Here is a 24,213-nt window from a genome sequence, read left to right on the forward strand (position 1 = left end):
TACTGACCGCTAAACACTGAGCAACGATTACCATCAGTGGCAATCGTATTTTCACTTTTGTTAGAGAAAAAAACCTTTTATCTTAATGAAGTCTACTAATAACAACTTGATTGATTCTTATCAAATTAAGAAACAAGTATCAGAAGAAGCTGATAAAACAACAAGTTCAGTTTCCACGGCACACACACCACACCAGGCTGGACTGCTATTTTTCCACGTCTCTTTTTTTTAGCTGATGTTTTATAAGGTTTAGGCACAAACACTGCTAGATTACAAGAAAAAACGATCTAGGTTTGGGTGAAATGCACCCTTTCCCGACACAAACCACATGCTAGAAGTTTAACTTCTTCCATCTAAGAGCTCCTTCTTCATTTTCATCAACAACTCCTGCAAAGATGATGACTTTGACTTTGCTCCCAGGGTCTTTCTCTGAGGGACGTCCACTGAGTCCACCAGCCTACCTTTGACATTGACGACATCCAAGAGACGCACAGAGGGTTAAAATGTAACGTCGAGGGTTCCTGACGAATGTTCAGGACAAAGTGGGAGAGAGACCTCATTCGAAGGAGTTTGGAAATAATGCCTTTCTGAGAGCTTGCTGCATTATGTCTGAAAGCCCCATAATACTAATCCTGTCAAATATTGCCTGAGTTTTATAGCACCAATCAAAAAATGTTGGTCTCTCAAAAGTCCAAGCACATTTCTAACAGCTTACTTGCTTTCCAAGCGGCTCAACAAACTGTAATACAATAATGTAACTCACCACCAGTTCTCCTTTTTAACTGAAATACTGATTGGCTTCAGTATCAGTTTGGCAGATTTTTATGCTACAGAGGAACTCCATGTTTTCAACCTTGTGCAAAGGTAGCTTTCCATGACCCCTTCACATGTTACACTCTCTGAAAGAAGACCTTCCCCCTGGCTTTAAGCTAACTTTCTTCTGATTAGCTCCCCCTTGCAAACAGAAGTAACAGAAACGGCACACAGCCAGGTCTTCTGCTCTCATAGCCAGCAGTTGGTGCTTTAGACGACCGCATGCTCTTACTGACATCATAAAGAACCACGGGTTTTAAAAAAGGCCTGAGATCAGTGAGTTTTGAGCTCTTGGGCCACAGGGATTACTTCTACAGTTCAGACTCTTATCTCATTATTTAAACTTAGCCCATGTTTAATATGTGCAACCACCACTGAAACAGTTTACAACTGGTCCACTTAGAAAGCCAACCTGAAGCAAATAACGATGTTTTTAAACAAGAAAATGTACATCCAAACTGGTTTCCACTGAAGGAAATAGAAAGTGCAACTACTGGACCCCTTGTGATTTGTATAAATGTATAAAAAAACTGAACTGAATTGACAGGACAGGTTTCATAAAATAAAAAAAATAAAAAAAGAGCGAGTGAACAAAAACTATATGAAATATTCATTCCCCACCGAGTCCACAGTCATGTCTGTATAATGGCCAGCAGATTGGACAGAAACAAAACGGATTAAATTTGAAATTACATTAAACGGAATAAAGTCACCTGCAAATGAGAAGCTACAAATGATCATAACATAACTACCAAATGAAATGTGCTCAACAGCTCAGAGCTTAACCTGCTGCAGAGCGACGCCTAAATAATTCACACTGGGACGGCCTGGTAGTGAAAGGTGAGACGTGGATAGGATGAAGTCTGACTGACGTCATCCACTACGGCCCACTAGTCTTACCACATTCTCTTCACGGAAGGGATTACACAACAGTAATCAATAAATAATAATATCACAAGGCTGCGCACAGCGGAGCACAATGCTGTCCCACGATGCCTCTCTGTTAGAGAAAGAGAGCAGGCTGGTGGAGAGGCGTAATGACATGCAGCGTGTATTGACTGAAGCATGCGAGATGCTATTCAGTACTGACTGGAAGTCATCGTGTGGGCGCTGCCTTGAAGGTGACCTGTCACGAGAGCTGATGCTTTAAGTTAGAGGAAGCAACAGCTATGTGTGCGACACTGATGCACGCTCTCAACAATGCCACCTGACCCAGAGACATACGTTCCTGTCACTATACTCTCCTACACACAAAAAGAAAAAAACAAAACAGAGGCTGCTGGTGCGTTCAATAACCTGAGGCAGATCCCGTGACATTACCGAGCCCCAGTCCAATTCGACAAAGTTACGAATCTTTACTTTGTGATATAGCTTCTCTTTGCATTCGGATACAGAATCCAATTCAGCTCGAATGCAACCAGACGCTGCGTCGAATCAGCCGCAGACAGTGGCCCACTTTCAGTCAATCGGGAGCACAGAAGTGGAGCTCCCACACACTCGGCAGACTCAATTACGCAACCGACTCAGCAAACGCTGTTTGGATGTGCTCTGGTGCTTCACACCTGAGAACAGCAGCCTGCAGAGATTCAATTTTAGAAAGCATAATCTGTTCCCCAGCAGCTCTCGCTGTGCTCGTGCAAACACGTAAACAGTGAGAGACGCAGAGCAACGATTTTAACTTTCTTTTTTAAACAGGCACATTTTCCAAAAAGGCTCACATGCAGAAGAAAACATCACTGCAAAGGTTCAGAAATTAATGCCTGCTTTTTCAAATTTAGAAAGAAGCACTTTCTATCAATGGCTGTGGGTTGTCATGGAAACAGTTATACTTTGATTGGGGGGGGGGGGGGGGGTACCCATAATGCTTTGGACCGGCCTTAACTTGCCTGTCATGACTAAGTGTCGGCCTCTGAGGCTGAAAGATGAAGCCACCACAAAGACTCCCACATTAAAATTCTAACTTTAGCTAATTTCCCCCCCTCTCAACAGTTCCACCATTAGAGGAACGCTGACACACACACACAGCTGTAGCTGCGAGCTCTGTTGGGCCTCACAGACACTTCAAAAACTCACTGCCATGCACTTCAGGACCACGTTTGTGAATTTTACAGCATTTTAACTGAGTTATCAGACAAAATGATGGCTTTCGATGTGGTTCTGGTGACTAAAACTCTATTTTTTATTGTTATTTGTAAGGTGTAACCTGTGTTTGTGTGGATGAAAGCTAGCATCAGCTGCTCCTTCACACGTGGAGACTTCTACCTCCAAAAACCAAGATGGTGGTGGCAAAACAGCTGAAATGGAGGTCTCGAAACAGGATGTCGCAGTGGCTATGATGGCAACCTTTTTCTGTACAGTCTGTGATTAAAGCTGAGGTTATGAATCACTCCCAGTTATCATATGCTTGCCTCCTGTACTCACTCAAACACTGCTGTACCTGCAGGTTCTTACTAGCAAGCAATTTGCAGTTTTAACTCAACTATGAGGAACATCGAGGACAGCAAACATCGTCGCTGTTGGCAAAACAAAGGCAGGCGTGACTGCAGACGAGAAAAAGCAGTTAGTGAAAAAAGATGACAAAACTAAAGTCTGCAGTTGAAGGTAAGACCATAAAATACCGAGTAACAGCTTTGGTCATTATTACAGTTAAATTATTTCAGATGCACTGTGAAAGCAGTTTGTGTGCAGGACTCTGCACAACTGTCAGAACTGCTCCATGGTCGTTTAAAGTGATGAGATCCAGGAATAAAATCACTCAGTATCCTTCTTAAAACATCAGAGAATTCAGTATTTATTGTTAAGAACAGTTTTGATCTGTACAGGCATCTTTGAACAAAAGAAAACTAGACGTAATGTCAAACGAGTTCTGAGTAAAGTTCAAACACTGAATAGTCCCAGAGCCCTGGGACATGAAATCACACAAACGCTTTCCATGGGTCCAAACGTTTGCTAGGGAAAAGTTCTGTTGGAGAGTTTTCTAATATCAACCATGAAGAGGAGACTGCGAGCTTTATAAGACGTGACTTAGCTCACATTTCTGCAAGAACATCACACACGTGAGCCACGAAACAGCCTTATGTTTACAGCAGAACATTTGTTCGACTTACATATTTGATAATAACTATATTCAGATTCCAAATTCCACGACTATATCTGTAAATTTGGGTTAGACGTGGTTTTTACCAAAATGTTATGCAAACCTGGTGCATGTAAAGCCTAAAGCAAACAAAAGCCACCCTATCAAAACAAACCTCTCCCATATGAAAACTGACGTGCTGTTTTATTCGAGTTGTTTCTAATTTACAGTTGATTACCATTTTGTATATTTTGTTGCCATCAACACACAGAACAATGTTGTAATGCACAAAAGAGCAGCCATGCTCTGAGTCCGTTTTATTTGTAAAACATGTCGAGAGATTTAATTTTGCATTCAAACTTCACACTGAAGAAATACACAAAACTTTTCAATAAGTGATTTAAAATTCACAAAATTGAATTTTATGGACAAATATAATGACGTGTTTTCCTTTAACAGGCTGTGTTAGTAAAAATAATAAGTTGGGCCTCTTTGTGAGTCCTGATGACAGCCTTGCTAGAGACTAACACCAATACCAGGTAAGACTGCATTCTGATCGCACAACAAGAAAAACGCCGTGTTCTAATTTTCGGAGGCGTTTGACCTTGATCCCAGAGAAAAGGAGCTCTTCCTGCTGTCTTAGCTTGTCCCTCTTTAAGTAATTGGATTAATCTCAGGGCTTTAATTAGAACGATCAGGTGGTCAAAACCAGAAGAGGCTGCAGGATCAGGGACACAGCTTAACCCCCATAGTAACACATAGGTATATATACACACACACCCAAACACGACACACCATGCTAATAATAATTGTGCAAAGACGAGGAACGAATTCCTCATCACACTGCTGGCACGGCTCACTTCCTCATTTCTTGCTGTTGTAGAAAGGAGGGGGTGTGGGGACGTGGACGGGTGGGTTACTGTCATCTTATTGTTGTTAAAAACTCTGCCTGACACCACACAAGCACTGAAGCTGGCCTACATTCAGAGTATGAACCTATACAGAAGCTCCACTGTTTATTAACAGAACAAAAGGTCCCTGGGGTCTCGTGGAGAGAACACTACACCACCAAAACACATCTTTGAAATTCAGCCGGCCTGTGCGTTTTGCTTATAGCCAGCAACCGCCCTGTCAGATGGATGCTTTGCCCCCGGGGGGTCTGTGCAGGATATTTGGAATAGTGTGGCACGTGGAGCACGAGAAACCCAAATATCTGATCAGATACAAACAGTGTGTAGAAAACAAGTATTTGCACACCTGCTTCGAGTGTATTTGGATACGTTTGTACTATTACTAAAGTATTTCAGGCACTGGTAACAGTACACAGAATTCAAAATAATGCAGAATTATGTTTTACAATCTGGAAGCTAAGGAGTAAAGCTTTAAGTGGACAGTATGGAGCACAAGCTACAATATTTGCCAAATTTGCCCCCCCATAGAGATACCATCTATGGGGCCTGGTGCCACCCCATGCCCCATCCTTTGGACACGCCCCTGGTGGGACCTTAGTGATGGCATACAGGACAATACAATAGAAAAAAAATCAATTCATTGATTTCTCGAGGCACAGCTGCACGCTCTGTTTAGTAATGAGGGGAAACCCCACAACTTTCCTCTCCTCCAGCTAAGCTGCTCCCAGTGCAAACACCTCCCTGCAATTTACTGCTATACAGGGCGCAGGTCAATGCGCGAGGAGCCGGGGACATCCTGGTTGTTACGTCGTAATCAGAAGACACAGCTGCGCGTCTCGAGACCCCTATTCTAATTACAGGAGTGACGTAACTGTGAGCAAAGAATAGGCTGGTACCTGATAACAGAGCGTGAGCAGCTCACAGCCAAAGACCTGAACAAAGGCGCCGAAACATCTCAGATATGACAAATGTTTGCTCCTTACCGTAAAAGGCATTTCGCGTTATCTGGCCACCCATCGCTTCAGTCTTCTGCCGTGCGCGTATGGCCGGTGTGGATTATTCAGATGCTCTCGTGGCACAGCCCAGCGCTCGTGACATGATTGCATCCAAAAGGTAGCCTATCGCTGCTCTGCTCCGGGTACATGCAAACAGCAGAGAGCGGACCCACACCTCCTTATTATTGTGAAGGCAACTCCCCCCGTCCCCGTCAGCCTCATTCAGTAAGAGCTCTCCGCCTCGGGTCCCACTCACTCACGCTGTCATTTACATAGAAGGTGGAGACTCGGACATGAGCGGTTTTAACGCTGTCACTGCCGCACAGAGCTGCCATTGATGGGCCACGAGGCTGGAATAAAACATGGGGGGATATAAGGGTGAGCGGGAGGTAAGGCGCGAGGGCACAGTGTGACCACACAGGGTTTATTTCCTCAGCTGATGAAGGAGAAAAGTTTCCTTTAAAAACAAACAAACAAACAATGAAAAGAAATCCATCTTAACCGCATAATGACATTTACACATCCCCATTGGTGTGACGAGGAAAGTGTGGGTGGGGCAAGGATTAAACAGGAAGTAGACCCTGACAAACACAGGCTGAGCTATTGTGTATGTGATAAGGTTAAAAAATGTCAGGTAATATTTTGCATAAACCGTTAATGATGTCAGACCACGTGTTCACCTCTGGGAAAAGCTCGTTTTTGGACTGTTTGGGTCCAGCACCCGCTCCTGCTTGTGTGTGCAGATGTCTAATCAGCTACAAAGTCTTCATGTGCTGTATGAGTAACATATCAGTAATCCTAACCCTCTTTGACCCACGATCCACCAAACCCACACACCTGGAGATACTACACACCAGACTGGGTCACTTCCCAGATGGTGAATGTAGTCTCCACTCAGGTGTGCCACGATTGTCCTCAGCTACCAGTAAGAGAGTTAATGCGAGACTAAAGAACAGAAGTTTCTATTCATGTTTAGGAATTTTGGAGAGACTTCAATACATTGAGTAAGAATGTTTAGCAGAAGTGCAGGAAGTCTGGATTTCTAACGATGATTGGGGAAGTTGTGTTACGCAATGTTCTGCTGGGAAACCTTGGGTCCTGCCACACATGTGGGCGTTACAATGACACGTACCATCTACCTAGGCATTGTTCCAGACCATGTAGGCTCCTTCATGGAAACGGTACTCCCTGATGGCTGTGGCCTCGTTCAGCAGGATAATGGTTCAGGAATGGTTTGAGGAGCACAGCAATGAGTTCAGTCCAATCGAGCATCTGTGGGATGTGCTGGGATGTGCTGGCCTCACCTCACAATTTAGGGGACTTGAAGGATCCGTTGGTAACATCTTGTTGCAGATACCACGGCACACCTTCAGGGGTCTCGTCCATGCTTTGATGGGTCAGGACTGTTATGGCAACAAAACGGGGGCCAACACAGTACTAGGCAGGTGGTCACAATGTTATGCCTGATTGGTGTGTAGTAAGTTATGCAGCATATGTTCTTTGGCTAAATCTGTGATAAAGTTTGCAGTCCCAACCTCTAAGAGGGTGTGCCGTGCCTTCCTATTAAATGATATAATCTCCACTCTTAATTCACCATATTAGGCCATGCACTGCAAGATGTTACTGTCTGACAGGTTTAGTAATTAAATAAATGAACTAGATAAGAGGAGTAGCCTATGGCCTATCGTTCCACATTTCATAGTTTAAAAATAAGAAAGCGATACACGTCTGAGGCTAAGTTTGGGTCCAGAGGCTCACAGAGCAAGTGGCCACATTCTTTACTCTCAGCACTCAGTCTTTCACCTTCCATGCTTCCTTATGTGCCTCAGGCCCCTGGCAGACAGACTGGGTGACCCCTCAAGAGTCAGTCCTCTGACTTCAGCTGTCATCACCTATCCACGGTGACCTCGCAGCCCTCAGTCCCAGACACCAGTGTTTACTCTGGGCCTGAAGCTGCAGGCGTTTAGATAATGGCAGGACAGGGTGAGAGAAATGAGATATATGAACCGGAGTCTAATAGGTGAATGCCAGGAATTCATCATTCAAGGGTATCTTGGATTTTGTTCATTAACACTTTCCACCCCGGAGGCGGCTGTATCTGTAATTAAAAGACAACCATTTGCCATTTTTAGCACGGCAGTGAAGACTTCAGCCAGCCTTCTGATCCACAGAGCTCGAGGCTGCTCGGTTTGGCCTCGTATTTGCAGAGCTGTTACAGACTGAAATCGAGGAAGCTTCTGAGGTGGAAATAACCACGGTCCAAGCTCCAACAACACCTTTAGTACACAGACCACCGGTATCAGCTGTTTGCATTCTTCATCAAAATCATTTGGCCCTGATTAACTCAAACACGCTGCCTGTCCATCCATTTTCTATTGCATGTCTATGCCTGGGTCACACGGGAGGCAGTGTAGGGAGAGATGCTTAGACCTTCCCTTAGAGCTCCCAGCCTCTTCTGCCTGCTCTTCTGGAGGAACAACAAGGTGTTTGCAGGTCAGTCGAGAGTTGTAATCTCTCTTGTCCTGGGTGTGACATGTCCAAAACCCCTCACTCAGATATCCAGGAGGCACTCTAGTCAGAAGCCCAGACCACCTTAACTGGTCTCCTTTGATTTGGGGGAGTCGTTGCTCTGCTCTTTTTCACCCTCTCAGAGGCTGAGCTCAGAAACCGTTCAGAGGAAACAAGCTTCCTCAGAACGGTGAAGTTTGGTATTAATCAAAAGAACCAGAAGAGTGTTTACTTCCTTTACACCAGTACAGAATCAGTGAATTTCCATCATGTTAAACATTAATTAAAACATTTTATTTCTCTGTGAAATATTAAATTACATTAAGTGATGCATTCAGGTAGCCTACTAGCTGTATAGCACGAGTGAAATATTAAGCACTCGCTATGCTTAATGTCACAATTATCATTGTGGATTTGCAGTTTAATTAAATATAAAGATTTATTCTCCTTTTAAATGCTCAAGCTCGATGTCAGAATTAAGGACAGTGGAGGAAAACTCATTTCCAGCCTGAGTTAGAAGAAACACTTTTTAAACACATAACAGTTTATATGTAAATGAACTGTGTTAAAACATCGCTGGAGTTTGTAAGCAGCATTTATTTGACACTGTTCTTTGTGAAAAATCTATAATTTTATCAAGAAAAAAAACAACTTTTAAACCAACTTTTTCCCAGTAAGTTGCAAAGACATGACACAGATGATCCTTTTGGCTCGCTGAGCATAAAACAACTGTCAGCAAAATGCTGTACGTTGTTGTTTATGTTTAAAGATTACTCTCTAAATCACGCAGGTAATAATATTTACATGTCCCCGTTTCCCCATAATTTTTAATGATTACCACCACGTAACCATAACAAATACTAAGGCCTGCCTGGGCGGTTCATCAAAATAAAATCAGGACCTCAACCTCAAGGTTTAGTTTTCTAAATGAGATGCTGGAGACGCACACATGGTGTGCACATTTGAGGTAAAGACAGTTGCTGGAGAGTATTCGCAGCACAATGAGAGGCCAACCACATTTGGTTTCAAGTATCACCTCTGCTGACAATTGCAAAAATCTGGATTTTAAAGAAGAACTCAGCTAAAGAAAGACTTCTTTCAACAGAGAGAAAAAAAAATCTCTGAGCTAAATCGATAGTTATAAAACAGATCAGGGGACAGAAAATGACTGTATTTCACTCAGATAAGTGGTGTCTGTGGCTCAGGACAGCAAGTTAAGAGAAAACACATTTCCTCTATCTTACAAATATCCCTGCAAACCCAGCAATAAAAGTAACACCCACAAGTCTGCTGAGTTTTAAAAGTCCCAAGGGATGACATCATCGCGCTAAGGTATAACAGCTATTTGTCACGCAAGGGACATGGCTGTGAAAAGAGCGGCGACTGGAAGTTGGCCAGATGAGTTTCAGGAAGAAACGTCAGACCAGCGCTTCGTGTAACCTCGCAGATACACACCAGAGGAAAGGCCTGCAGAAAAGTGCACTTCCTCACCTTGTTTGACACCGCTGCTGTACACGAATGCATTGCTAGAACATCCTTCCTTTGTACAGTAACTCTTTCTTCCTGCAGTCACTGCTCTGTCAGCCTTAACCTTTAGAAAGAAAGCCTCCTTTGGCCCACAGTCCTGTCTGCAACAGGGTCGAGGTGCATCTTTGAGAGTCTGTACATAAACTTGCATTACATAACTTGGACTATGTGGCGATTCACTTTAGTCGGCATCAGATGGGTGTGTGCGTACAGCTACAGCTGATATTTACGGCCTATCTGATGAGAGGCATGTTTCATGTGAACCTCATGAATTCTTTGGGCCTTATTAACACTTCTGTTCTGTTTAGGTTTGGTCTGTTTTTTAAATAACTCAGAAACAGGATGATTCTAAAGTGAAACAAGAAAACGGGTACTTGGATGGATTACTCGTCTTCATGTGTTCCTGATTCTGTGCTGGATGTTTTCACTTTTAGAAGTGCAGAGTCAGCATCTTCAGAAGCCACCAATGACATTGTTTATGAACATTAATACCACAGATGGTTTAAAATTAAAGCGTTTTAAACCTGCATTCTGTCTTATGACCAGCAGGGGGCAGCTCCTCTGGTTGCCAAAAAAAGTACAATTAGATGTAAATTCATGAGAAAACAACCCAATCTCTCACTTGATTTGACGCCTCAGTAAACACTTATCACATATGTTTATGCTCTCTCTTGCTAGTTTCAGGTTTTATTTAATATAACAAGATACTGAACTGGTTAATTCTGGTCCCATTTAGAGGACAAAAGACCAGAAACCAACACCCTTCATTTCTAAACCAGATCCAGATCTCATCAGGTTTGGTGTAATAATCCTAGATGTTTTATGGCTACCAAAACTTGAGATTTCAGAATGGGATACAACATATGGTGATGCCCATATTTCAGCTTTGGATGCGTAACAGCTGCTTTGTGGCATTATGTTTGTTGCTTCAAATGTTCAGATGATCACCCCTTTTAAATGTAAGATGTCCACACTGACTAATATGCTTTTTGGTTATTGTTTCTTGAAGAAATGGTAGATATAAAATAAAGGTTTGTTATTTTTTACTCTGCACCTCAACAGGATTAAATGGAGTGAAAAAAAAGCCTCGATTGAATTTGTTTGTTTCTCTCATAACAAAAACAGAAAAATATGTAAAGAGCAGCATCATTATGACTTTAGCTACACCGAAACACACTGCTGAGATAATCAAGAGCAGGATGGACCCGAATTAAGGTCTCTTTCTCTAGTTTCTTGCTTTTCGCCTTCTTTCTGCGTACATTAACCAGAAATTAAAGGATTTCTGGTTAATGTACTAAGGACTTCCTTACAATAAATACAGGAAGGACTCCAACGTCCAAGTTCTAGCCAAAAAGAGTCGGGAGAACTACAACCTGCTGAGAGCTATTTGACAGGTATCTACCAATGCCTGTATAAAATCTACATATGATATTGAATACATTGTGGAAGCCTCACATGTGAAATTCAAGGACAGCTGTGGAAAGGTCATAGCTCCCCAACAAAGGGCTTCATTGATTGTACTGCTGTGTCTGTTATTAACAGACTGGCATGCATATAGACGTTGTTTGTGGGTGTTCATTTGTTTGGAGGTTGTATCAAATTCAAACATCCAGCCCGAGTTACAAAGAACGAGGAGTCCTGTGACAGATGGTGTGGCCCGCTCAGAGCCCTGGGGCCACATTCTTAAAGCTTCCCATTACAAAGAGCTGCTGCTTGGGGCAGAATCTGGAAAAAAGTCTTAAGCAGACTGGAACTGATTCACTGGTCAAAGCTGACGGCTGGTCGTTTGCTCCGGTCCGGCCTAGGTAACTTTTTAATGTATTTACTACCAGGTCAAATGTCTACCACTTGTACTTTTCAGTCGCATGGGTAACTGCTTCAGTCGCTCACCTGGAAGTTGAGAAAAGTTTATCTTGGGCCCCGCCCACTTCCTGTTGCTGGTGGATATTTCAGGTAGTTGCTTGAAACTGCAGAATGCTATCAACTTTGCGTGGTCTCTGGTTGCCACGTCAAAGCAAACTATTTGTGTTGTGTATGCAGCTTTAGATTTATGATGTTTTATAAGAATTAACATTTGAAGTTTATACTAGATTGTGGAAAAACTGCTATCAGTAGGAAGGAGTGCCTTTTTAGAGGCTTAAGAGTTTCCTTTGCTTTATTAAGCAGGAGAAAATAGTGGAGAGACAAAAGGTAGAGGAAATACCTCCGAATGACAGTGAGTTAATGAAACAGCAGATTAGATGGTGCAGGGATAATGTTTGTAGCCGATCTCATTAAAGATACGCTTACATCTCCCATCCAATGCAATGATGCCAGAAATGAATGTGATTACGAGGCTGAATTACTTGAAAACTGGCAAAAATGTATTCTTGTTAATCGGGTCAGCCGCATCGCCTCGCTGAGGTAAAAGGTTTTGTTCACTTCTTGCTCAGAGTTACTCTGAGAGCTTCCTAAATCACTCTTAAGTGAGGACTCCTTTCTATAAATGTTTATAGTTTATATGTCTACATTAGGAGAACTCTGCAAGAGCTCCCTGAATGTTTGTGAATTCAGCCCCTGATCTGAACATCGTGCAGTCAAACTGACATGAAGAGATAGCACGAATACATGCACAAGCTCTGCATGTATTCACGTTCTTCAGCATAGTTGGCTCAAGCTACCTGCTGTAGTTAGATTAACTGTGTGTAAGTGCACCGGGGACTGGTGCTGTTTTAAAGATCCATAAAGTGTAGGGATACCATGCAAACACACAAATGTACTTATTAGTCTATTAAAATACCAGAACTTTTCCTGAAGCACAGGCAGCAGCACACAGCAGGAGACATTATTTCTCAATAGTTTCATTAAAAATGCTCCAAAAGGCACAAAGACCACAAAACCTTTTAGTTTAATAACTGATTTTTACAGCAGAAGTGAGGCCAAGCAGAGCGTGATCTAACTTTAACCTTCACCAAAATCCATCCATCCATCATCCATCCATCATCCATCCATCAACTATCCACAGTGTTGGGAAGGTTACTTTTAAAATGTATTCCATTACAGATTACAGAATACATGCCCCAAAATGTATTCTGTAACGTATTCCGTTACGTTACTCAATGACAGTAACGTATTCTGAATACTTTGGATTACTTAACATATTATCATGCTGTTTACAACAACATGAATGTACTATTGCTGTGTGATTTATTACTATTACTGAAGGTCCGCGACTCTGAACCGTAGTAAAGGGACCTCTGACTAATACGTTGGTTCCGTGTCGGCTCGTAGCCGAAAAATAGCTTTACTTTGTTGTGTGGGTCAACTTTTCTTGCGACAGACAGAGAGAGGCGTTGAAAGACTGCTGCAACAGAACTTATTGTTTCGGAGGAAAACACGAACACGGTGTACAGTCCAGTCTTAATAGCTTACTTACAACTGGGCTCGTCAGGCACTCTTCTTGGCTGCAGTGGTTATTATTATATTTACATGCTTCCAGCTCCCGTTTCTGCTCGATGACAACTCGTACCTTTCCACTCCCCTTTTTCTCCCTCCTCGCGCTCACAGACACATAACGTGTATGGCAGTCCATTCTCCCTGCAACACGGACTACACTGCCCATGATGCTACATTCTGCATTCTGCCTATTAGCTTAGCACAACAGCAACAACAAAAAGGCGCTCTCTCACCCAGGAAACACGCAGAGCGAGAGCATTACCCTGTAACCATGGCAACCGCAACGCTGCCGCCTGGAACAACAGAACGTAGCTGTCAAACAAAACCCAAACAGTCCTGACCCGCGACAAAATGAAACAGGAAAGTACCGCAGTGTAATCCATTTATTTCAACAAAGTAACTGTATTCTGAATACCACCTTTTTTAAACGGTAACTGTAACGGAATACAGTTACTCATATTTTGTATTTTAAATACGTAACGGCGGTACATGTATTCCGTTACTCCCCAACACTGTCCATCCATCCATCAATCATCCATCCATCCATCCATCCATCCATCCATCAGCTATCCATATATCATCCATCCAGCCATCATCCATCCATCCATCCATCCATCCATCATCCTTCAATCATCCATCCATCCATCCATCCATCCATCCATCCATCATCCTTCAATCATCCATCCATCCATCCATCCATCCATCCATCCATCCATCCATCCATCAACTATCCAGTGACCTCACGTGGTCACTTGAAAACTGCCGGTTTAGAAGAAACTTTTTGTTATAGGAGTAAATTTTGACTATTCATAACAGGGTTTTTTAAATCATTGTTAAAATCATTAATAGTTTCTTATTTAGTTAAGCATTTAGGTGATGGTGTGTGGCACCCTGCACGCCAACTACAGTACATTTGCACTGGGCACCATTTTAATTCTGACATCTGAAGCAAATGTATTTCTTTTTTTTAATAAAGTGTTCGTGGTGCAACCATCAGCACTAACGTGGCCACAGATCTGATATAGTGGCTGATGATTAACCAGCCCCCATTGCCACATGTCCCAGCACGCTTCACTGTTTAATGGCAGCTGGAGACCAGACCTGACCAAGGTTTCCACGGCAACCACTACTCGAAAGGAATTGCGCATTTCTTACCGGGAATGCATATGTAAGTGCACGGGGACACACACAAACACACCCACAGCCCATTAGCCCAGCTCGACACAGTTTCCATCAACAGTAGCGGTGTGGGGAGACAACAAAACAAAACAGCCGTTTAGTGGTGCGAGCTGTGCACCATAACATCCTGCCAGCAAAACAGAGCTCGCTGCCTCTTTCTAAGTGATTTGTACAGGACTGAAAGGGAATCTGGCAGCAGATGCCAAGAAGCAGAGAGGTCAGCAGAGTGGCTCTCCTGCAGCCGGCATTGTCTGCTGCACAGCACGTGTGTGCAAACAAAACCTCCCATTCAGCGCAGTCTCATATGGGATATCAACGGAGCCCTTAGAGCGTTCAGGAACAGGATACGATAAAAGAGAGGAGTGGAAACTTCACAGAGCTGTGACACCGTCTAGATCTCTGTGAAAAGACAAAATGAGAAATGCGAAAGCAGACGGGGGGGAAAGGTGAGAGATAGGGGGCATTTGCACAGTCACTGCAGCAAGAGCTGGAATAATGACAGTCTTCCTTTCATAAATTCAGCCTTGTTGCAAATCTCTTTCTCTCTATTCTGAGACATGCCCTCAGCAGGTATTCCAGATAACTACACTCTTAGTTATTAACAAAGGTGAAAGTTAGTTTGAGGGCATAGGGTGTCTGCTGTAATGTAGTACTTTTCATCAGAGTTGGAGCAGAAGAAGTGGGGAGGTGATAATTAGATCTGTCACTCTGCTTTAATATCTCTCAGAGCTGCTCGGCCTTGGGCTGGATGGTTGCAGAGAAATGCCTTATTGTCTCAGGTGCCGAGGATCTGAAAATACTTTGCCTGATAACGCTGCCCCAGAATGTGCTGGTGAGGAGTGATGGATTTCAGTGGGGCATTGCTGAAGCTGTCAAAAGAGCTGAATTATTAATAATCCGGTAATTTAATTTAATACAATATAACTTGTTTTGTACAGTACTACTTATGGACATCTGACAAATTAAAGGAAAAAGGCTTGACTGCTGGAGTCAGGAAGATCGGTAACGCTGGAATGCCTCCTTATTCCGTGTTAAAACTGAGTCTTTCAGAACATCTGTGCAGATCGCACGCTTCATATTTGACTTCCTGGACTGAGTGACATAGAGAAAGCTGGAATTTCCCGATGTGAGGGTTGCCCTTTCTCCCAGTAGCCAGATATTCTGCATGAAAGTAAAAAACGGAAAGGCAACATGTGATGCACCAGTCTATCTCATTTCTCTACTAAGGCTAAAGCTCCTCCCCTGAAAAACAAGATGATAAGACTTCATGAGCAATCTCTGTGTTCCCTGCAGCTCGCTCACAGGCAGGAGGACATGTGGTTGTAATTCCTCGCAGAGCAGATCCCCGAGACTTTTAAATTGCAATTCCGATCATGACGGGGTGTTTATTGTTAATTACATTAGATTAATACGGGGCAGCTGCCGCATAAGGAAACATATGAATCCGTTTGCATGGATTTTCGGCGCCATCAATCAGTGCGCCTGCTGGTTTTGTGGTTTCCCAAACCATACCCTTTGTGAATCAGCACAGTGTATCCCTCTTGGCATTCGCTGGCTCATGTCATGTTTGGAAAATTATACTTCCTGACACTGAGACAGATTACGGGGGCTTTCTTTTATCCATTTACGTTGCTCCCGCTTTATCATTCCTCTCATTTGCCACATTTATAACCTGCGTAAGTATGCTCTCTCTAGGCTTTTCTCCTGCTCTTTAGATCCTCCAGCAGCTGGGCTGAGCAGAAATCAGATCAAAAGAAAACAGAGTTGTTGAAAGTGTTGTGACCGTCCCACAGAGCAGACACAGCTCTGAGGGAAAATCACCTCAATCACTGCTTTATATGTACTCACTAAAACGATAGCCTTTTAATTAGACACTGGAGAGGCCACCAAAGATATTACCTGGGGCTAATCTGTTCCTCTTCTCATGTGGGACCATAACAGAGATAAGCAGATTGAGCTCCTTTTTTTAAGGCCATGTTTTCTTCTTGTTCCCACAGCTCAGACCTGAGTATCACTTTCTTTCCAGGAAGAAAGAAAAACGCATGAAGATATCTCGCTTTGCCTGAGCCTGGATGGAAAGAGGAGTCACAGGATCCAGGCAAGATTTGGAAGCTTGAGGGTAGAGAAGAATCTCAAAGTCATGGAAAAACGAAAGTGGATGTGCTACAGTGAGTCTGAGGAAAACATGCTCAGGTTTCAAATATGACCTGTGGAGGATTCACAGGGAGTGGGAAAGAAGATTTAATTAACAGCACATGAAAAACAATCCTTTTTAGAAAGTAAGCAATGCTGAAAACATACATGCTGAAGATGAGAGGGAGATTTGGAGGTTATAGCTATGCACTGATAATTTAGTCATATTAAAATGTGCTTGGGTGGGTTTCTGAACACAGCTGCAGTATATATGTAGCAGCAGTGTGAGCGATAATAAGCTGCAAATCATAGCTGTGATTATTTGTGAACTTATTAAAAATATGCATAAAGCTACAATTTGTTTCAAGGAGTTCCTGTTTTAATAAAAGCATTGCTCAACTTCTCCTTTTATAATTCTGAGTATGCACAGTGTTGACAGCCTCACCAGAACAATCAAGCCAAGAGCTAGCATCGATGCTGACATGCTAATTTGTTAGCATATTGCAGCTGCCGCCTGTGTGAGCACCACAGGTTTACAACAAGATTCAATAATGACAGCATTTAAAAAAATACTTAATAATTCACAGTATTAATATTAATAACAATTATGATATTACAATCACTGAGCAGGTATAACATTATGACGGGTGCAGCGAATCATACGGATTCTCACTGAATTTTGTTTGAGCTCATATTATTGCTAGTAATAACACTAATAGTATTGCTGTAAAAATGATTTGAAACAAATGTAAAGTAAGATTATTTAAAACAAATGAGACCAATTTACAGGCTGTTAATGTTGCGAGCAAACGATACCAGCGCGCACTCTGTGTTTGGACCTGTGGTAATGAAACGAGATGCTACGGCCAGTGAATACACAGAATTTACAGAGAACAAACTAAAACATGGACCGAGCCCAGCCTGGGTACTGAGTCAGCGCTTGAGTTCTCAGAACTGAATTTATGATCTGATATTCCTCTAGACGTTAAATTTGAGCAGCTGGAAGTCTTTAGCCCGGCGACAAAACCAATAATTATAGAAAATTTCTGCAATAACAAAAATGAAAGCCAGAATTCTTTTAAAGATTCTTCACTGTGTGGTTTTTAATATTAACAATTTCATGAGTCATTCAACTGCATTACAATAAAGATAAATGAGTAAAGAAACCCTGCAGGCTGGTTAAGAACTTTACTGCGGCTTTCTCTTTGCTATTATACAAATTTTCCCAGAACAGCTGGGTCATGAGCGCCTTTCTGTTTCCCTGTTGTCACAGTACAAGCAAGACGAGTATGCAAGGCAAAAAAGCAAAAGCAAAACTCTCTGCATAATACTCGAAATAAACCAGAATACTTTATTTTTTTTAATCATTTGGATAAATCGAGCTTCAGTAACAGCTGCAAACCAGAGGTATTATTACGGCATTTCGTTTTAAAGCTGAAGCTCCAAACATACACCCGAGTCATTAAAAACACAATCTGGGGGCCTGTTTCTTCTGAAGGGGCCACGCACCGGGCCAGCCCTCGCCGGTGAGGTCTGAGCGTGACTTAAATTACATGCCAGTCCTAATCAAAGAGCATCTCTGTGATTACAAACAAGGAAGAAGAAGAGACATTTATTTAAAAATTATTATTATTATCATTACACAACCAAATAACCAGTTACATGATTCTACCTGTGAATTATCTTTAGTCACAGAAAACAATAAAAGGTGGAAATGAAAAACCACTGCAATGTTCAGCATGCAGATCAGTTCAGCTTATTTTGATTTACACCAAATCAAGCAACAGTCACCTGGAGGGGCTTTTAGTGTAACATACGATGCAGACGACTGCAAAGAGCCAGGCAATGGTAGGAGGGCGTAGGTGTCACGACCCAAGTGCAGGACTGAAAACTCACATAGACAGAACTCAACCAGGAACTCATGAACTAGGCTGAAACACAGGACGATGGAACACACGGGGACAAAGACTCGGACAATATATGCACACGGGTGACAGGAGACAGGGGAAGCAAAAGTGAACAAAACACACACGGGATGAAGGGCTATCAAAGTGAAACAGACAGAGAAACACCAGGAAGCAGAAAATACACAACCTAACAACTAACATAGTCAAAGAGCTAAACTAAGAACTAAAGGCAAGACTACAAGCAAACAATATAGGATAGAAAGACTTATCCAAACTAGAGAAACCCTGGCCCCAAACCAAGGCACCATGACAAGGAAGGAACTCTCTTTTAACAGGAAGAAACTTTCGCAGAAGCCGACTCGGGAAGGGACAGCCTCGGGGTGATGGGAGAGAGAGGAGTGCAAGGAGAGCACAGGGAGACAAGACGAAATTCAGACTATGAAGCTGAGAAGATACAATTTAATGTCATGCAGCAGTGAAGCAGTGAAAAGAGGTGAGCAGAGAAGAAGAAGTCCCAGAGGAGCCTGAGCTTTTAGCAGCATAACTAAAGGATGCTTCAGGGTCACCTGATCCAACCCTGATGATAAGCTCTGTCAAAGGAAAGTTTGAATCTTAAAAAAAGTTTCTGTGTCCTGAATCCAACGATTTCCTTCTCTAAGACAAAAACAAGCCAGAGAATTAACACATTTTGATTCAAGCCATCTTGAAAATGTGCAGCAGAGACATTAAGTTCCTGCTTAATATTAACAGAAGGAGGCCGTGTGGAGAACAAAGACACTGCACATTTGTAGCAGGAAAAAAACTGTTTCTTTAAAGTGATAATAGAAAAATTAATGAAATGGACTTCTTCCTGATATTCAACAACTGATTAATGTAATCACCATTCAGCAGGTAATTACACGCAACATGTGAAAGAGCAGTTAATGAAATACAGACACATTTCATTAAGTCTGAAATCAGAGAAACTCTGAAAACCAGGAAGAACTTTGCTGTTGTTGTTGTCTCATTAAGACAAAGTGTTGATACACCAGTACAAATCCCTGAGCGATGCACTTGGTTTTTGGCTGTTCCAGCAGTCTTATGATATTTATTTATTTATTGCTTTCCTGCAGCTCGTCCTTACAGGAAACCAAGCTGCACATTGGACCCACGGGGAAGCTGTTGGTCAGGACTGAATATGAGCGGAGACACGTACAGAGAGATGCTGTGTGAGAGGAACTGCAGGCATCATGTCCTCAGGTGGGAAACAGTTATGTCCCCAGCTTCAGACTTACAGACAAGAATGACTATGAATCAATCTGCAGCTTAATATGTTAACATTAAAATATCAGACATACTGGCATGCAGAGCATTTTAGGATTTTTCAGCTCATTGTTTTGGATTTATAAATAAATAAATTTCTTGCAGATACAGCAAAACAAAAAACGGAGCAGACAGAGACAAAGACACACATCAGGAGAACATGAACATCAGGAACACAAGAAAAAGGCAAGTGCATCAAACAAATGACCAAAACAAATAAAAATACTTGAGGAGAGCAAATCCAGTATTTGTGTGCTGCAGTTTTTGGTTGTAAAAGCTGAAGTAAATGTTGATTTTGTACCGTCAGATATGCAAATAAGGAAACGGTCAGAAAAATATTTCCTATGTGAAAGTATGCAGAGCTTTTAAAAAGTACTATATTTAAAAACTGCTAAATACATGCACTTGGCAGTGCGGGCAGAGGAAGAGGAGGTGGTAGTGCGAGTGTTTGTGAGTCTTTTTGTGCACATCCCTGTCAGAGGCAGGACGTGATGGGTCCTTTATAGTGAGGAAACGTGAGGCGACTGAGTCCTGCAGGGAGGCCGGAGAGCAGCCGACGATCGCCTGAGCCGTGCCGATGACCTGCTGCCTCCTCCTCTCTGCTTCAGTGCAGCTCCTGCACCAAACCGTGATACGATGTGTCAGCACGCTCTCTGTGGAGGAGCGGTAAAAGGTCACCTGCAGCTTTTGACCCAGGTTATTCTCCCAGGAAGTGAAGCTGCTACTACGCCTGCTTGGTGACCACTGAGGTGTTTGCAGTCCAGGATTGGTCACGAGAGGTGAAAGTGCTCAGGAGTCTGCAGGCTGGGACCCTCTGCACACGGTCACTGTTGATGTAGAGGGGGGCAGGTCTGTGCTGATCCTCCTGAGGTCAGTCTCAGGTTGATTACTGAACTATAAGCTGACTATTTCAGGATCTCAACTCATGAATCAAATGCAGTGTAACACACACACACACTGGCCAAGTGAACTGACCACCCATCAGGTTGCAGCTGTAATGTATGTGACAGGACGTGGATTATGACATCAGCACTGAGTTGGCTCTTAATCACCCTGGGACTAAAAGAGGAACTATGAGGAGACCGCCCTTCAGAGCATGGGAAAAAGTCCCAGTGCTGCTGCTGGACTTCACTGAAAAGCCCCCAACTTTTGCTTTTTTTAGATGACACGGGGGATTTTGGTGCTTCTGAATGTGCAGGTGGTTACTTCCTCCCTTTCTCTCTGAGTCACACACAACCACCCGTGCACAATCTCTCCCACTCACCCACTCTTATCCTATCATTCCACTATAAAGCTGTGGTAAATGTCCCACGGCCACACTACTGGTGACAGATGGTAAAGGCGGGATGAAAACTCCCCAAATAAATATGTAATCCCTCCCTCACATGGGCCGCAGCACAACACGCAGATTATCCCATCAGATACACTAGAGCAGCTCTGCAGAGCAGCAGGCCGTGGGGAGATCCCTCTTTGTGCACGCATATAAAATGATTGGAACGCAGCATCTGTGTGTGTGTGTTTTAATAGCAGCGCACGCCGTTAAAGAGGCGATGAACGGCAAATGAAGTCGTGTGCGCCACTTCAGACTTGAATGAAATGTATTCACATATGAGTACTTACTTATATCGCCACCATCAGTGGAATAAAGTGCTCCCATCTCGCCATTCGCACAGCAATAACATTAAAGATGTATTCATTTCAGTTATTTACAGTAGATTTAGAGACGTCCTTTTGGCACCGAAAGCAAGAAAGCACCTGAATTTTCCCACGTGAATTACAAGCGGGATACAATTACGTTTATAGTCACATGGCTTGTAACTATTGTCCAGGCACAAAATATGAGTCGTCTCCATAAATACAGGAACATTGCCTGCTTTTACACACACCAGCAGATGCGTTTTAATGGCATCGTTCTGTGATATGGGAACAAACAGTCCACTGTGCGTGTTCAGCAACTCCACAGAGTTTATAAAAGGGGAAGCTGAGTAAAAGCCACAAATATGTTACAATTATTATATGAATATATGAGGTTTGAAGCGTGTTTATCAATAAACATGGTTTATGTCTAACATTTTGGAAAAAGTTGCTTTCAAGCACCTTCACGCCTTTTTAGACCCACGTCTGTGAGGTTTTCCAGTCTGGTTTTAAATCTCGTCACTGTGCTGAGACGGCACTTTTAAGAGTTTCTAATGATCTTCTTTAACCGTCGACTCAGGTTGTTCGGTTGTTTTAGTCCTTTTAGATTTGACTGCAGCCTTTGACACAGTTGATCATAAAATACTTTTATTGAGACTTGAACACATTGTTGGTCTTAAAGGCTCAGTTTTATCATGATTTAAATCATATTTATCAGAGAGGTCTTTCTCTGTAGCTAATGAGAAATACTCTTCCTGTTGTGGTGTTCCACAGGGGGCTGTTTTGGGTCCAACTCTGTTCTCCTTAAACATGCTGCCTTTGGGATCTATTTTCAGGGAATACAACATCCCCTTTCATTGTTATGCTGATGACATCCAAATTTACTTCCCCTTGAAACGGGATCTCCCTGTCTCACTGCAGCCTCTGTTTGACTGTCTACACGATGTTAAAGGCTGTTAACACTGAATATTCTCACCATAACAAAGTTATTATTTTTGGAAGTCATGCCCCTAACTTTGAATAAGTTATTACCTCCCTGTGTGCTTTTGTGTGCTATAGAAATAAATTTGATATTGACTGATAAATGGTTATTTTTCTAAATGCAGGTAGTAAGCTGAAGTTTAAACACCTACGAATAAAAAAAGACCCAACAGAAAGCACACAAATGTAGTTTTCACATTTTTTATGTGTAAAAAGAAGAAATCAAATTGTCCTGGGCATTTTTCCTTTTCCAAAGATTTCTAGAGCGCGTTACCAGAACAGCCGTTCATCACAAGCTGAACTTTGTCATCATGTTATCTGGATGAAGTTTTAATGGTACAGACTAATCACATTTATGCTAACAGGACTTTGATGCTAAGTTAAAGTGCACTAAGTCGTATCAACGGCTTCTCAGAAAAACGACGAGGTCGTTTCAGTTAAACATGTCGTGATCCGGCACCAGATCCTTTTCTCATGCAGTGAACAAATACCTCAAGGTAATTGTATCTTAATTGCATACACACTATAAAAAGTGGCTGCAAACATTGAGTCAGATGTTATTTTTACGGAATTGCACTCATTTTTCTTATTACAGTGATCAGACTGTAGATGCATATTGGTGTTTCCCTGCATGCTACAATGTGTGAAATGAATTTTAATGAGATGTTGTTCGCCCGTTTTAATTTGAAAATAATCACCTTCCTGTCACAATGTTCTCACTGCTAGCATGCAAGAAAAAGCAAAGCATCACTTCACATGCTGATTGACTTGGCATTTTGCTGGCATTTACTTCCACATTTATGACTTCCATCCCAACTTCTTCTTCTTCTTCTTTTAAATTGTGCAATCAAAACTATTTGTGTAGCTGATATGCTTCTTTTTGATCCATGGCCATGGAGGAAAGTAATTTGGAATTGGCTTGGTGGTCTCGGAGAGGAGTGTTGGCCTAATGTGGCTCCACACTGCAGAGCCTCATCACAGAATTAATTTGTGTTCTGTTTCAATGACAATATTTGATCCAACACACCATTATCAGTGATGCATGAGAATGCACAATTATCCTAAAATGTTATTTTTATTGCAAAAACCACTTAATTATATTGTAGGATAAAGCCCCTGCAATAATAGAGTCTTTACCTTTTATTTTATTGGCCATTTACTTTTGTTTCCATCTGATTCTTGTTTGTTTCATTAAAAGCTTAATCCTTCCTTTTTCATTTTTTTCTTGGTCATGCTCACAGCTGTCGATCATGTTGTACCAAAGCTGCAGCCATGTGTCAAGAGCCAAAACATGCAGTTCCTCTAATGGCCTCTTGGGGCTGGCTTCACACCTAAGGCCCCATAGATTCCCATGTTAACTGATACAAGGATGATCATACTGCTAAGGGTAAAGTATAAAAGAGAGATTTTTGTGAGAGTTTGTTTGAAAGGATTAACAGACTTTGGATTGTGAAGTGTGAACTTGGCATTCGGTGAGCTGAGTAAGGAGTTTAACGTGGAAGTGTCGGCGAACAGTCTGGTAGTAATATGCTACGTGGTGGAGAGAGATGTTGATGAGGATGGATGCAAAAACACAGATCTGATTGAGGAAGAGGGGGAAGGAAATGAAAGGCAGCAGATGGTGAAAGGAGGTCTTAGGCCTGGTGAGAGGAGGAGGACAGAGGCTCACATGGAAGACTGTGAGGGTGAGGTAACGAGGTCTACGATGAATTCCCTTCACGTGGTGGTGATATTTGAGAGTGATGGTGGAATAAAGAAAACGACTCACAACACAAGCATGCTAGTGTGTTAGTGGATGGAAACCTGCTGAT

At 42.4% G+C, this 24,213-nt stretch overlaps 1 protein-coding gene across 4 annotated transcripts in view; it reads right to left on the minus strand.

Moving 5' to 3' along the window:
• neurl1aa (neuralized E3 ubiquitin protein ligase 1Aa) overlaps positions 1-24,213 on the minus strand; it is a 68,163-nt gene that overhangs the window by 35,086 nt on the left and 8,864 nt on the right. Inside the window, exon 1 of one of the 4 annotated variants that reach the window (XM_026169668.2) lies at positions 5,784-6,125. The exons of 1 other annotated variant lie outside the window; for it this stretch is intronic. Coding sequence is in view for 1 of the 3 variants with exons in the window: in XM_026169670.2 (XP_026025455.1) it covers positions 5,784-5,817 (34 nt within the window). In the remaining 2 variants the exon portion in view is untranslated. Of the gene's footprint in view, positions 1-5,783; positions 6,139-24,213 lie in introns of those variants that run through there. 2 more of the 4 variants (XM_026169670.2, XM_080302625.1) reach the window with 2 other exon arrangements.

Source organism: Astatotilapia calliptera, chromosome 6, assembly GCF_964374335.1.
Source record: "Astatotilapia calliptera chromosome 6, fAstCal68.1, whole genome shotgun sequence".
NCBI classification, from domain to species: domain Eukaryota; kingdom Metazoa; phylum Chordata; class Actinopteri; order Cichliformes; family Cichlidae; genus Astatotilapia; species Astatotilapia calliptera.